Source organism: Epinephelus lanceolatus, chromosome 7 (genome assembly GCF_041903045.1).
Source record: "Epinephelus lanceolatus isolate andai-2023 chromosome 7, ASM4190304v1, whole genome shotgun sequence".
Classification (NCBI taxonomy): Eukaryota; Metazoa; Chordata; class Actinopteri; order Perciformes; family Serranidae; genus Epinephelus; species Epinephelus lanceolatus.
Genome location: NC_135740.1, coordinates 37,962,952 through 37,979,337, shown reverse-complemented (window position 1 = coordinate 37,979,337; position 16,386 = coordinate 37,962,952). Strand labels below are relative to the sequence as shown.

Sequence of the window (16,386 nt, the reverse complement as noted above, 5' to 3'; positions counted from 1 at the left end):
ATTTTAGGATGACTCAGGGACAGTTTGACACCTGCTGTCTATCGCCAAGCCGTATAGCTCTGGGTATCCAGCAACAGCTACCACCAGTTTCTCCTCCATTGTTTACCAACTGTAAAGTTGTTGTCATGACCACCACAGAAGGCCCGCCTCTCAAATCATCAGACTGGACAATGGGGAAAAAAGATGCTGAAAAATGAGATGATGTGGGGTGTTTTTCCGCTTTGAGTTGAAGTTTTTTCAACTTGAGGAGTTCAGGGCGCTCTGACAAAAATGCCGGGTGCATCACAGCACAGGAACCACAAAAAGCTTCATTCTCATTGAAAACAATTAGAAAAAGGTGCCTCCAGCTGTTTAAATGCTTTCTGTGTGATCAGTGCCTTAACAGTGTTTTGTGCAACCACATTTATTTTAAGAAAACCTTAATTAGGTGTTTTGTGCCCTAGGAACTAAGCGGGGCTTCAGAACAGGCAATGAATAGAGATAACCACTCCAGTGCTAGTAGTAGTGAGCTAACTGCTGTGTGCTGGGACCACTGAGTACAAAGAAACATTTCTTTTTTTCATTTTTCTTGGCCCACAGGCTGGTGTTATTTAATTCACTCTGGATAACGGCAAATAGCTGCGAGAACAATGATCACATAAAGTGGATGTGCATACGCAGTGTTTCACTTACTCGAAATGGATTTTGTGTAAAATTAAGCTTTAGAATGAGAGGTGTGCATCTGAAAACTTTCGGTGCATTATCTGTTATAGAAGTGTCCAACGGAGCTGGTAAATCTCAGCATGAAGTTAAACAACACACGGTCATTTAAACATTTGTTCAAGTAGAAATAATGAATTACCACAGTTCTCCTCGTCCGCTTGATTTCCGCAGTCATCGATGCCGTTGCAGTGCATGAGCTGCGGGAGGCACACGGTCAGGTTGCCACAGGGGAAATATCCAAGGGGGCATGACGCCTTCTCCTCCGTGAGATTGAGTGCTATAAATAAAGCAGAAAATCCACAAATATGATTATGAATGTAACATTTCTGCCACTCGTCTGAGAGCTCTTGTTGAAAATTTTAGTGAACATGTGGAGTTTGTGCATCTCATTACAGAAGCCTTTGCATCCATTTGTCCAAACCTACATTAAAGGGCTCGATCAGTGCTTCAGGGAGCTTTGGTACAATCCATGATGAGTTTGCTTAATCAACACTGTTGCGTTGCTGCTGTTGTGTTTTACGACACAGTCTAAATTATGCACAGACAAAGCACAAACCGCACAGACTGACAAATGTGGGGAATGTAAAACAGACCTCACATGCCATGAAAGCTGGAGGAAAAATTATTCGTTCCCTCATCTCACTCTGTCCTTATTATAAACATTCCTTATTCAAGTGCCATGGTGAGTCTGCCTTATTGCACCTCTGGTTCAAGATACAGGAGACAGAACTGTGACAGGGCAGCTGCAGATTACACATCAGACTTATCTGGAGTCTCTGCACTGGACCCAATTAACCGCAGAGTATAATTTATGATTCCCCACGTTATCTGCGACGAACATAGCAGTCAGGCTTCAAGCTAAATTGTCGATTTATTATGACATTATGTCTCAACAAGACCCCTCACATTTTCTTAGCACTTTTCCTTAATTAGGAACTAAAGGCAACTGTGTCACATCCCATCATCATTAGCTTTACAAATGTATTCAGCATCTTCATAACTTTTTTTTATACGTTTAGTATGAGTGGAATATATGATTATTTTCTGAGAAATAAATTGAACATGTCAGTTCATATGCATTTGCCCTCCAAAATATAAAGAAGTGCTGTAAGGAGTTGGGATGCTTCAGCACACATATTTCAAGTTGATTACTTTACACTGGTAATTTGAATTATGTCACTTCATTATTTTATGAGTATCAGTGTCTAATTAGAAGGCGTACATCTTCTGTTGACAGTGAAACATCAGATTCAGATTAAATTTTAAAAGACAGTGTTTGCTAGTTTAATCATTCTGAATTTGACCCCCAGTGTTTTTGCCAAATAAATATAAATGGTCTTTATGCAACATTTATTTAAAGATGATAAACAATTCATCATCCTGCTGAGCTCTGAGAGACTGTACACTCCAACAAATTATCCACAGCGTTAGTGGATAACGCTTCAAATAAAGACATTTTTCAGCATTAAAAATTATGGTTGGTTATTTTTTTTTTAACATTTAAGTGTTTTAGTCAGTTTGCAACTTATTTTGAAAAGCTAGTCAAATAAAAAACACATTTAACATTTGAGTAGGATCGAATTAAAATAAATAAACTAGAATATCTTAAATAAATAATTTGACCACTAAATGTCACCACAACTTTCAGATAAATATTACATTGGTTCAACTTAATTGAACCTTTCGAGGTCAAAGCAATTACATGAGTAATGCTTAAATAACTGAGTTTGTTGATCATGTTATATCATTGCTGATATACACGCACTGCCCACTTTATTAGGTACACCTTGCTAGTACTAGGTTGGACCCCTTTTGCCTTCAGAACTCTCTTAACTCTTCGTGGCATAGATTCAACAAGTTGCTGGAAACATTCCTCAGAGATTTTGGTCCATATTGACATGATGACATCACACAGTTGCTGCAGAATTGTCAGCTGCGCACCCATGATGAGAATCTCCCGTTCCACCACATCCCAAAGGTGCTCTATTGGATTGAGATCTGGTGACTGTGGAGGCCACTGGAGTACAGTGAACTCATTGTCATGTTCAAGAAACCAGTTTGAGATGACTTGAGCTTTGTGACATGGTGCGTTATCCTGCTGGAAGTAGCCATCAGAAGATGGGTACACTGTGGTCATAAAGGGATGGACACGGTCAGCAACAATACTCAGGTGGGCTGTGGTGTTTAAACCATGCTCAGTTGGTACTAAGGGGCCCAAAGTGTGCCAAGAAAATATCCCCCACACCATTACACCACCACCAGCCTGAACCGTTGATACAAGGCAGGATGGATCCATGCTTTCATGTTGTTTACACCAAATTCTGACCCTACCATCTGAATGTGGCAGCAGAAATCCAGACTCATCAGACCAGGCAACGTTTTTCCAATCTTCTGTTGTCCAGTTTTGGTGAGCCTGTGTGAATTGTAGCCTCAGTTTCCTGTTGTTAGCTGACAGGAGTGGCACCTGGTGTGGTCTTCTGCTGCTGTAGCCCATCTGCTTCAAGGTTCAACGTGCTGTTGGTTCAGAGATGGTCTTCTGCAGACCTTGGTTGTAACCGGTGGTTATTTGAGTTACTGTTGCCTTTCTATCATCTTGAACCAGTCTGGCCATTCTCCTCTGACCTCTGGCATCAACAAGGCATTTTTACCCACAGCACTGCCGCTCACTCTGTAAACCCTAGAGATGGCTGTGTTTGAAAATCCCAGTAGATCAGCAGTGTCTGAAATACTTAAACCAGCCCGTTTGGCACCAGCAACCATGCCATGTTCAAAGTCACTTAAATCACCTTTCTTTCTAATGCTCGGTTTGATTTTCTGCAGGTCGTCTTCACCATGTCTACATGCCTAAATGCACTGAGTTGCTGCCACATGATTGGCTCATTAACATTTGCTTTAAAGAGCAGTTGAACAGGTGTACCTAATAAAGTGGGCGGTGAGTGTACTTTTAGCAGCACCATCATATAATTTGAGGATGTTTTTGGCCATTTCAGGCTCTTTTTGGAGAAATGGCAATGGAGGATGACACTGAACATAATGTCCCTGACTGGCAGGGGCATCGCAACAAATTCTGGGCCCTATGATTATGCAATATGATTTCTATCTCTTTCCGTTCTCTCTTTTTTTTTGGAAACCTGTCAGCAGCTCTAGCTGAGTGTAGAGACCAATCCATGTGCAGGGGTGCAGCAGACTAAACCATTTTGTGGCTTAAAGGGGTGAGAGGGGCCTCAGAGAGCTTTCTTTTTTTATTCAAAGTTCAGTCTTTTTTATTTTTGGCAGTAATTATTTAGAAATTAAAAAAACTTAAAGCAAAACTAAACCTTTTATCCAGGCCTTTTTGAGGGCCCCCCTTCACTTGGGGTTCTGGGTAATCTGTCCCACTTTGCCCCTGACCACTTCTCCTGATGACTGGACTCAAACTGGGGATGCTGAAGTTCATGGTCAGCAACTAAAACCACTAGCTACCTTGGGGTGAATAATAAAACTAACATTTGGTTTTTTAAAAAAGATTCTCTTGTCAAAAACATTTAATTTGAAGACAGTCTCTCGTATCAAGACCCTCAGATTATTCACTTTACAGAAACAGTGATAAGAGGAGAAATCCTCCATAGAGGGATGCACTACAGATGCACTACATTATGTGTGTCACAGCTGCCACATGGCGCGTTGGCTCAGAGTCATATCATTTGATTATATTCATCATGTAACCATGTGTTCAACAGCACAGTAATTACGTACTTCAGCTGTGTTAGATAATCAACGCTCAGCATGGTCAGACATGCCTCGAAGCACAATAGATGACAAAGTGAAAAATGAAGACGCTACTTTCTGCTTTTTCCACCTCCCCTGGTGTCACAGGACAGCAGCGTAAGCAGTGGCTGATTAAATGTTCTAGTTATTAGTTCGGGGAATATTGAACGTCTTCAGCCAACACTAGGTGGTAAAGTGTTTATTATTTTAAAATAACTTGCAAGTTTGCAAAAAAAAAAAAGTGCAAACAGCAGATCTGAGTTCATATTTACAAATCTGAAAATCAGCATCAGCCACTGCAGCTACATCTGTTGGGGAGTTTCATGAGTATGCTTCATTTTTCATGAAGACAGGACTGCTGGTCCTTGACTGACGGCCAAAAGTGGAAACTGTTGCTGCTGCTGTTGTCACATGCACTTAAAAAAGTGTATGTGAGGACAGTGGACCTTGCACAATATAGGATACTTGGGGTAGGCTTGGGCAGCATCTATATTTGATATCTTCCTGACATTTCACTGGGGTATACAGTGAGAGAAGAGTAAATAAATAGCACAAAAGTCCAGCTTCTGGTGATGGAAGTCATAGCAGCATGTATGTCATCCTCTAGCCCACAGTGTTGTGTTTTCTTAGGGTGCTTTCAGGCCTAGAGTTGTCTTGCTTTGGTCTGAATCAGGGACTGGTTTTGTTCCAAAGTTGTATAATTGCCTAGAGTTAGTTCGTGTTCTCACGGCAGCATTTACAAGCGGACCAGATCAAATGCCTTGTGCGAGAAAGCTGCTCTTGATTGGTCAGAATTTCCATGTGGGAAAAATCCAGGAAGTAAAGCAAACGTTGAAGAAGAGTACACTTGCAAGATAAATGTGACACTTTCTAATGTCACAATGGAGGGACAACTACGCAGGTTGATTTTAGCGCTGCTCATCATGGACTATATTGCTGTTATTGTTCATTTTAGTCAAACCATACAGTTTGAAAACGAGGCGCGGCTCCAACTAGAAAACAATGTTTTGATGCATTGGATGTGCTGAATGTGCATATTAAGGCAGTACAGGAGGAGGTGCACATTAATAATCCTCCAGGACTGTAACATGCTCATGTTTAACCCAAACAATGTGTCATGTGACTGCAGTTGGTTCAGATCCAGGTCGGAACACGTTCTCACCACAAATGAACCGCACCAGAGTTCGTTTGTAACCGGACTGAGACCACCTCTTCAAGAAGGTCTCGGTCCGGTTGTTTTGGTGCACACCTGAGTGTGATTGCAGTGTTCACACCTGCTCAAACGAACCGCACTTAGAGGGCAAACGAACTTGAGTTTGATTGAACCGAACTAAACAGGGCAGGTGTGAAAGCACGCTAAATGCAATTAGCCTACTCTGACAAGTCTTGCTGGGTTAAACATTTACGGATATATTCTTGCTGGAGGAAGCCATGACACTTATAGCTGCAGCAGACACTGACACATCAGTGGGCTAAATGGAGATGGTGTTTTGAATAAAATCATGTGGCAATTAAACTGCTTCTGTAGTCATCACAGGATATACTTATATGTGGCAATACTCCCAATACTTTCGTAGCGTCATCCCCAGCACTCGCAGTTGCCATGTTTCTCAGCTTAGCTGCCTGTCCCACCAGAATAGACTGACCTCTGGTGGTATGTGTTTAGCATTACATCAACTTAATACAACATCTCCATATCAGTTTAATAGAAAGAGGAGCATCTGTATTTTTGACGGTACTGAAAAATTGCACCTTTGGGATTTCTAAATACCTGGATTTATTTTAATACCCTGATACCGCCAGAGCCTAATCTGGGGAAACTTGTTTTCTGCCTAAAGCAACTAGTAAAGCAGAGCAATAAAAGCACCTTGATAATGTGATTGCTGGAAGAGGAACAACAATATACAGCTACTAATCGTCAGACTGGTACAGGGGCAGACAAGGGCTGGGTGATATGTCAACTATGTATATCGATATATTTTCAAGCCAAATATAGATTTAGACGACACCGTTTAAATCAATATAGGGTCAAGTTGCGTAACATAATGCATACCAGCGTGTATCTCTCCTCTCTCACACTCTCTGCTTCATTCACTCACTCACTCACAAGTTCCCCAGCGACACTCAGAGAGACACAGAGCTGCTCCTCTGTTTAATCTGTCTGTTAATTAGTCTACAGTGCAACATCGGCCTATATGATGCACGTGTTATGCTAAATCGGTCTGTGAGATGAATTATGTAGTAGCACGGGCAGTACAGCACTGCGCCGCATGTGTGGGAGACAGAGCTGCTTGATCGTGTCAGGTGAGCCTGTATTTGCTTGTTTGTGTGTGAGGTGGATCATAGCGCATTGCTGTTCTTTTTGGGAGGCTATTTTGTGACATGGAGACAGCACCTGGATGCACGCGACAGATCTATTTAAACAACAGAGACGTTTTATATAAAAGATGTATATAACTCAGACAAAGTGTCTCTCGCTCCTTCCCTCCCTCTGATGCTCTGTGCATAAATAACATTAATAGCCTAAATAAATAAAAAGATTTAAATCATCTTCCAGCACTAGTTTTATTTGAAAGTTCATGGTAAACAACTTTTTAACCCATCTCACAAAGACTGACTGTTTCTACTACGATAGATCTAGACCTACTTGATACTTTTATACTCATGTTATAGTTTTGTGCCCTCGTTCTGCAAACCTTTAAACCTCTGTAGCTCCAGTTAATTTATAACATTTTTCATTTACAGTGTGCAGCTGTATATTTTAAATCGGAGAAGAAATCGGTGTCTTTGCATTTTATTTTGATCAGAGTCTGTTTCTATAAAAGTGCACATGACATGTCTCATCTCATGAAATGTGGTTTTAACCTGCAGCTGAAAACATGTCGCCCATTTTGTAGAAAATACCAAGATAACTATCGCGTATCACCATCTCGCCTGAAAATGCAGAGATATAAATTTTTGTCCATATCGCCCAGTCCTACGCCAAACCAAGAACACACTGGGGGGATTATATATCTCATCTGGCCTGGGAATGCCTCAGGGTTCTCCAGGAGGAGCCGGAAAGCGATGTTGGGGACGGAGACATCTGGAGTACTTTGCTAAGCTGGCTGCCCCTGTGACCTGGATAAGCAGACGAAAATAGACGGATGGATGGATGAATTATCTGTCCTCATTTTCCATATGAACTTGAGGTCACATAACACCAATTTTCTAATCGTAAAAAACAAACAGACAAACTAAAATCATAACACAAAAAAAACTTTAGCAGATAAACTAACCATAGAAGAAACGTCTAATTCTGTTTATTTTGCTATTGAGCTCCATTTGTTTTGCTCCATGTGCAGTGCACACTTCTCAGGCAATATGATGCTGAATAAAAGCAGAAGAGATCCTCATCCTCAAGTGCTGCCACTTCACTGAGAAAACCCCACCTGTCAGTCCCAGGAGGCGCACTAATGAAAGGATCCTTTAAGATGTCTGTTTTCTAAAACAAATTGCACATAAATTCCCTGAAGAATACACCTGTAAATGACTGGGAAATACTACACGACCAGGACAAATGCTTTCAGACGAAGGAATCAAATTATGCATAAAAGAAACACATGATGTTTTTGATGATTAGTGAAGAAAAGTAGAGAAACACCCCCCCCCCCCCCCCCCCCCCCCAGCTCTGACAGAAAAATATTTCCTCGTTAAAAATCTGTGTCAATATGCAGCGTACAAGAAATAATGGAGGCAGTCCAACAGTGCGATATGAATAATCTACATATGTCCCCATTGTTCCAGGTCCCTAATCAAACTTGTCAATCAAAGTTTAGCCTTTAAGCAGGAATGTAGTCTAATGATGACACAAAGGCGTCCACTCTCCACCACCTACTGAGCATTGTCAGAATTAAATGAGACAGAAGAAACCATAATGCTATAAAGTGAGAAAAATGTGTCTCGGGTTACTGTGCAACAGAAGACATTTGACAGCTCGTACTTTACAGCGTGTTGGAGAAGAAATATCACAAATGACAAAAGAACTACAAGTCCAGTACAGATTACATAATAGAAATGCACAACATATTCCTATCACGTCTCATGCTGTGTGCATTTCTTTTCATAAGGAACAATACGTCGGTGTGCAGACTATTACCATACAACACACCCGCTGGAGATGTTTATATGCAATTTGCAGTTCAATCCTCCTCTTTTTATAATTTTCTTTATGAGAAGCTCTGGGCTCATAACTCCAATGTAAAGACCCATAGATGACAATACCTGACACTGAGCGCAACTGACAGAGTATAAAGAGCGAAAGTAGCAAAGGATGGGAGGAAGAGGAGGTGGATGGGTAAAATAAAACAAGTCTTTCACTCAAGAGACCACGGTTAGTGTCCCCAAACCAAAGTCAGTGTTGTTTTAATATAATGTTAGTAATTTATGTCCGGTTGTTGCTCACTGACGTCAATCATGTCACATTATGTTAGTTTGACATAGCACAGGTACTTATTTTAATCCAAGACAAAATCTTTTATCTAAACCTAACCAAGAAGTTTTGTTGCCTTTGTGTTTCAGCTATGCATTACCACAAACTGAAAATAATGGAAGTAGTTACTGTGATGTCATCCACTGGTTTGTGGACTCCAATTTGAAGCCTCAAGTTCGGGGTTTTGGCTGTTGCCATCTTGTTTTTTTGGAGCCAGAAGTGACCATATTTGAGCAAGAGGCTGGAGCTGTGGAGCGAGGGATGGATCTGACTTAAAAGCAGAGGACACTATCGGCAGACAGCCCATCACTCAAAGCTGCCTGCCTTAATTAACTTAACTTTTAGTCTTAATAAAATGTAAATGGGTGAGTTATACTGTATAAAACCCCTGTACAGTTGCCATGAAGGTGGAAATTAGCAAGAGAGAACAAAACTGCTTTTTACTTTTTTTACATGTTTATTTCTGCTGTGAAGTTGTTGGGGTCTATGGAGATTGACTGGCTTCTGGAGCCAGCTTCAGGTGACCGTTCAATGAACTACAGTTTTTGGCACTTCATGGTGGTTTTACTTTTCTTTTTGTTAAAGATATTTTTTTAGGGCTTTTTTGCCTTTAAGCAAAGGCAAGTTCATGAGCATGAAAGAGGGAAGGGGAGGGGATGACATGCCAACACATTCTCATTGGACCACTTCCATTTCTCCATCAGGTTAAGAGCTAACCTGACGGAGAATTGGGACACCGCTTCCCCTCACGTGAACACGCAAAACCAATGGGAAGGGCTAAGACAAGGGCTAAGGAGAAGAAATGTCTGTGTGGATGTTCCTGTTGTTGTTTATTTTTGTCTTTTTTTTTTACCTAAGCACTGAAATAGATGTAGCACTTTCAATTTCGTTGCAAATTCTTTTTGCAATGACAATAAAGGCATTCTGATTCTGATTCTGATTCTGAAATGGAATTGGTCCTTGGTCTGTAAGGGCTTAGGGCTTGAGTCAATGAGTCTGTAAGGGATCCATTTGGGATTGGGAGATTCTGACCTTGTCACATATTGATGATCGGTCAGGGACCTTCCACGTCCAGATACGACGTGCAAGGTACCCTGGGTGCGTTGGTTGTTGATGTTCTGGGACTAGGGTTGGGATCCGGATCCAGTTCTTTTTTGGAACCGGGTCCAAAGTTCCGGTTCCGGAACCGGTTCCATCACATTTGGAGTAACGGTTCCTGCAAACGGTTCCTAGATTGTAAAAAAAACCCGTCACATGCATTTCCATTAGAGTGCGGCACGGGCCGCATATTTCTGTCCGAACCCGACTGAGCCCGACAGTATTTAATGACTAAAGTACTGAGTTTTTGTCACACAGTTGTTATGGTTACAGGTGTGCGCCGTGGGTGCTCAGCAGAGAGGGAGACCTCCATGTTTGAGACAGGAGTGGGCGGCGGGAGGTCCGCTTCCAGCGAGGGGAGAGGGAGAAATATAACAAAATAAGCTAAAATAGGAAAAACCTGTCTCCCTCTTTTATTTAATTTTCAGTGTTTAATCAAGGCGGAGGCTGGCGGCGGGAGGTCCGAGACTTCCAGCGAGGGAGCGGTAGAAACAAACAGCCAAAGTGTGTGTGTGTTTTGTTCAGGTGTTGTCACGTAAATAACAGTGCCTAAGCATGAATGCATATAAGTATTTTTTATTACATTGTTGTGGTTAATTTTAATAGTGTTACTGTAGAAATCAGAGAATCACTTTTTGTTGTTATATATTCTCAGGGAGATGATACAAGCTCTAAATCTGAAATACACACCACACACAAATGTGTAGGCTATTTTCATCTAATTGTACTGTGCAACAGTTAGAATAAAGTTTTTGTATTTTTATGATTGCATTTGTGTTTATTATATACTTGTTTAAGTATAGCAAGTATAATGAATATAATGTAGGAATCGGTAAGAGGGCTCGGTAAGGAATCGGACGTGTCTCAACCCTATCTGGGACACTGTGTCAAGTTCTACCTGTTACATGCATTGTCTTCTTTCAAAATACACCTCTGTTTTCACAGGAAATTTACCATTTACATACAGTCTCTTTCAAAATAAATGCACTATGTAAGTAGGTGTAGTTTAACTATAATGGCGACCGGCCGAGTAACATGCCGATGTTAGAGGATGGCTTTTTCCATCAGTGTCTGGCACCACAAGTCACTGCCCAAGCACTGGATTTTGACGACTTTGGAGTGAGAAAGAGTCGGACATGCAGTAAAGGGCCATGGGTTGCAATCAAACTTGTGGCTGGTACGACAAGGACAAAGCCTTTGTACATGGGGCACCTGCTCTACCTGGTGAGCTAATGGGCACCCCGATGGCTTCATTTTTTCAACCCCTAGAGGCTGCCGTTTGTGCATCACAGAAACCTCCTCTGTAGTGCTCTAAGATGCTGAGAGTTGTGAGATGCATCTGTATTTGACGATCTGGGAGGTTGTAGTGGGAAATGTTCAGTCCATCTGAGACAAAGAAGTCTAATTTCAAATGAACACCTGGACTTGAAAATGTATGTTTGCTCTATTTAAGTGCCCTGACACACTTAGCTGACATTTGGCTGTCGGGTGCTGCGGGGCCACTGGCTTAATGTTCAGGCCCGCACTGTTGGGTCTGCACCCACAAAGACATTGTATAAAGTCCTTTGGGTCTTCAGTTTAAAGTTGTACTTGAACATAAGAAGAAATATCTACTCATTATCTGCATTCATAATAATCATAATATATTATGATCATAATCTGCATTCATAATAATCATAATATATTCTGATTATTATGAATGCAGTTATTGAGTAGATATTTCCTCTTATGTTCAAGTACAACTTTAAACTGAAGACCCAAAGGACTTTCCATGGTGTTTATTATTATTATTATTATTGATATTATAATATCAATAATAATAATAATAATAATAATAATAAACACCATGGAAAGACAGACTATTCAAGTATACTTCATCGTCCTCATGGGAGAACTTTTGACCTTAATCGCACTCAAAATCAGCCATAAATATTCAACATTTTTACGCTATCTATCTTTCATGGAATATGAAATAAGAATCCGTCTGGTAAAAAAACAGGCACAGTAAGGTTTACTGAAATTGTCAGAAAAGGAAAGAAAAGCACACGACAAGGCACACTAAGGATAGCCCACTCCCACTGACAGCCAAACAGAAGCTGATAAGGACCAACTGGAGCGCGGATGTCAAACTCATTTTAGTTCATGATCTGCATACAGCCTGATTTGATCTCAAGTGGGCCGAACCAGTACAACCATTGCGTAACAGCTTATAAATAGCATCTTCAGAATGTTCCCATTCTTTCAGTGAAGCAGCGCAAGTACATCCTGACAATGTTGATGTGTTTGAACAGATGAAGAGAAATAAGTAATGAAGTAAAATAATAATTTCGACAATATGTCACAGTTTTCCACAGTCAGTCTGTCTGCTACTCACTGCCATTACATTTTTCCATACATCTCTATCCTTGCACAGTAATGCCGGCACCACGCTAAACTAAACTGGGAGCGATTGAGGAAGCAGGTCAAGTTATCCCTTGCCTTACAAACCATTTACAAATCAAAAGTTTTGGCGGTGCCTTAGTGACAGGGTTCAACCAATACAGTTTTAAGATATAATCTGATACAGTTTCTTTTGTAGTGAAGCTGCTGATTGATAATATTTTGCACAATGTTCAATATCTTTAAATCTGGCTACAACCATTGTTTTTAGAGAGAGCTGTATTCTGGCCAGGGTGGAAAAGCCTCTGAAGCAGCATTTTACACAAAGTAGGATACTCAGTATTTAACTTACTTCTGATGCTTGGCATCTCTTGAGGCTCAATTCTACTCCCTTTTTGGATTTAAATAGATATGTTCTCTTCAAACATAACCGTCTCTACCCACATACTCTCAATCGTCCTTTATGTTGGCATGAGTACATCCACTAGATGGCACTAAAAGGCACAGTCAAAAGTTTCAACAAATGGTGGAGGAGGCTGAACTAATATTACCTTATAATGAGGCAGCGTTGTGCACAGCGGTGGTCTGCGAGGCCATTAAATACATCAACCCGTGTGGATGGAGAATTATTTTGACTACATTAACGATTCATGCTGTTAAACCATTTTTGGCACCTTTCTAATCATTTGACCACTCAAAGCGCTTTTTACACTACGAGAGTCACATTCACCCATTCACACACACATTCACACACTGGTGGCCGAGGCTACCAGCCAAGGGGCCACCTGCTGCTCAGTTTTTAACACACTCATACACCGATGGAACAGCCACTGAGCAATTTGGAGTTCAATATCTTGCCCAAGGATACTTCAACATGCAGACTTTAGCAGATGACCCGTTCTACCTCTGAGCCACAGCCATCCACATTTTGAAATGTCTTCATCAGGTGTATCTGGTATGAACTATGCTACACTGCCTCCACAATCTCTGGTGGCACCGCTGTTTTGTCTGTATCTGTAAGCTCTTAGAAAATGTGCACACATTCAGATGGCATGAGCGCAGAGCACAGAAAGAAGACATCCATGTGTGTACATGTCTAACGTTGAGCATAAATGAGCCTTTAGTCTTCACAAACGCATTAATATTAGGTGTGCAAAGTCAACCAGTGGGACTCATTGGACCCTTTGGGGGGCCAGTTCTGGTCCACGGGCTGTATGTTTGACACCCCTGGAACAGACAGTTCCTGATTCATCCGCAGCCGATAGTTAGCCACAGAGGGCTCAAAGTTGAAAGTATCTTTATTGTCCCTTAGAGGGAAACTGGGAGACTCAGAGATGGTTCAACAGCGCCTGATGGCACTGACTGTAAATCAGGGTTCAAAAGATCTTTAGGGCATTACTCCTTGAGCTCCTGAAGAGTGGCCTAACATCTGTGGACTGTGACAACATAAAAGACCCCCTTGCATTAGATCAATTTTTCACAAGGCAGTAGCATATGGCAGGGCCAGATATGACTTTGAATTTCTCCACAGATCTTGGGTGCATGGGTCTGGCTAGAATCAGAAACAGTAATGCAACAGATCGCTGTCTTGACCAGTGCCTTGCAGTGTTGTGAGTGCAGAGGCCGTATATGAACCTCAATGCACAAAGCTAATCTGGTCTACAGCCAAACTAAAGAATGCAATTATCACCTAAGATGTGTGACATCCACATCAGGTTCCAATGCATTTATAGCATGGAGCTTATCTTGCTATGGAGGTTACCACTGTGCACTACAGCTGAAATATCAAAGCTTGATTTAAGAGAGCAAAACACACACATTGGATTAAGGCTCCTCTGGGCTAGAGGCAAAATTTGACCTGACAGGCTCTTGGTAAAACATTCTGACCCAGCAAACAAAACTGTCAGTTTGAATCCAGTGCGTGGATACCCTTAGTCCACCAGGCTTCACACAGACCTGCAAACCTGCACTGATGCAGGATGCACATAGAACAACTGGTCAGTGACTGATAACAGCTCACACATTTGCTGCTACAGTGGCAGAGAATGCAGCATTGTAGAGGGCAAGAAATCTCCAACTGTCATCAGAGTACCCACAGCACCACTGAGAACCTCACACAACACAGGGGATAAAAACACAAATACCTTATATAGGCTATCACTGAGGATATATCCAGACAGAATCATGAGCATCCTGCAGGTGCCTCCCACTGATTTTTATCTTTTCTGCTTCCAGATAATTCAACTATATCCAGGCTGTTATTGTATAGTGGGTGGCGTATCGCTTTCAAACCGCTGAAACAAATTCCAGGTGATTTAAACCCAATATAAAGGAATAATACATCAAAAATATCATTTAGAAGGATCCTGGTGGACAAAAACATATTTGTATCTCTATCCTAAAATCACTCTCCAAGTAAACACCCGCTTTTTCTTCAAATCAGTGGTAAAGTCAGATAAAGTCGCTCAAATAACATCGAGGCTGCTTCTTTCATTCAAATAAATTACCTGATAAATTGTGTGCAACCCCAACAGATCTGGCTGAGTAGAGCAGGATGTGCGCGAAAGCTCCTGAAAGGCAAAAAATTTAAGCTTCAACGACTTCGTAAATCTGTCAAAAAGAGAAGTTTCTGAACTTACCTGACACTCCATACGCAAAAATCACAACCACATAAACTTGCATGGTCCCTCTTGAAGTTGTTGTGAAGATCGCGCGGGTGGCGGTGGTGACGGACTGATTGTCCACAATGGGAACCTGTGCGTAAAAATAACACCAAAAGTTTGTTCGCGTGCTGGTGTTGTTGTGCGACACAAAGCATGCAGATGAGACTCGTGGGTGGTGGAGACGAGTAGGAGAAGCTGGTGTACCTGCAGCCGCTTGGAAAGGTCGACTCGGTCTGCAGCCAGTCCGACAGAGAAGGGAAGGTTTAATGAATCAGTTGGCATCATCTGACGCACACGGGCAGCAGCGGCAGCACAGGTGCAGCGCGCACAGAGGGGTGGGAGTGAGAGACAGAAACGAGGAGGAGGAGGAGGAAGAGGAGGAGGAATGTATCTGGGACTCTGCAGAAAAAGGGAAATCCAGGCTCTGAAGAGAACATATTGAAAGTTACTGCTGCACATCAAATGATCTGCTGATTTGCATTCATTAGGCGCCACTTGTCGGCGGTAAACTCTCCAGGTGCATATGATATATAAAAGCACGCCTCCCCATGTGGGTTTGTGATGAAGGTCAGAGGACTGAAGCGTTTAAGAGCATCCCAAGCAATCTTCTCAGTTGCCCGAAACAGCTCTCACGTTTTATTTCTCAAGCAAATAAAACAATCGTGGCATGATTACCTGAGAGATTTCCCTCCAGTGCTATTCTTTGTAATAAGCAGCAGGGAAAACTCCAGAGGATGCTGTCACTGTGTGTTTTCACATAAAACACTTGCTATAGGCAAGAGCTCTTATTTGACAGGCAGGGTGATCCATGTCTGAAATCTGATTCCCAGTGTTTGTTGGCTCATCTTATCTTTCACTCTGCCCCCATACACGATATCTATCTTCTGTGCCTCTGAAGTCACCCTAAGGGCAGTCATGCAGAAGAAAAGAAAAGATTGCTGGAAGTTTTAATGCTGCATCAATAAAAACAATGGGTCAAATGGTTACTCTGTCAGCTCACTGTTGTGGTTTCATTTTCAGATGCCAGGCAGCTGTTTTCAACAAAAAAGCAGTGTCCAACACACAGCGTTAACAACTAGCTGGTGAATTTATCGAGCATGGAACAGCTGAAGAGCCAGATACGGCAGGCTAATTCAGTCAGTTGGTGGAGACTGTCACTTGGCCAGAGACATCATTTCAAGTAAATGCTAACGTTGCTCCGTGTCTGCTGGATGTGTAAAAAGTTTGTCAGCCACATCAACATTGTAAGGTGTCAGTGTGTTTAGCCTACAGCTTATTCCACTGCCCCCAAGTGGCTAAAAAAAGGGAGAGAACAAATACTGCTGC

General features: G+C 41.8%; 1 protein-coding gene across 2 annotated transcripts in view; it reads right to left on the bottom strand.

Annotated features, from left to right (window-relative positions):
• The window catches only part of rxfp1 (relaxin family peptide receptor 1), a 145,596-nt gene extending 130,208 nt beyond the window's left edge, over positions 1–15,388 (bottom strand). The window contains exons 1-4 of one of the 2 annotated variants that reach the window (XM_033633738.2): positions 15,265–15,388; positions 15,037–15,151; positions 14,905–14,967; positions 842–979 (exon numbers count right to left, since the gene is read on the bottom strand). In XM_033633738.2, the coding sequence (XP_033489629.2) occupies positions 842–979; positions 14,905–14,967; positions 15,037–15,151; positions 15,265–15,345 (397 nt within the window). In that variant the 5' untranslated portion in view covers positions 15,346–15,388. The remainder of the gene's footprint in view (positions 1–841; positions 980–14,904; positions 14,968–15,036; positions 15,152–15,264) is intronic. The other variant, XM_033633739.2, reaches the window with a different exon arrangement.
• Positions 15,389–16,386: the final 998 nt, after the last annotated feature.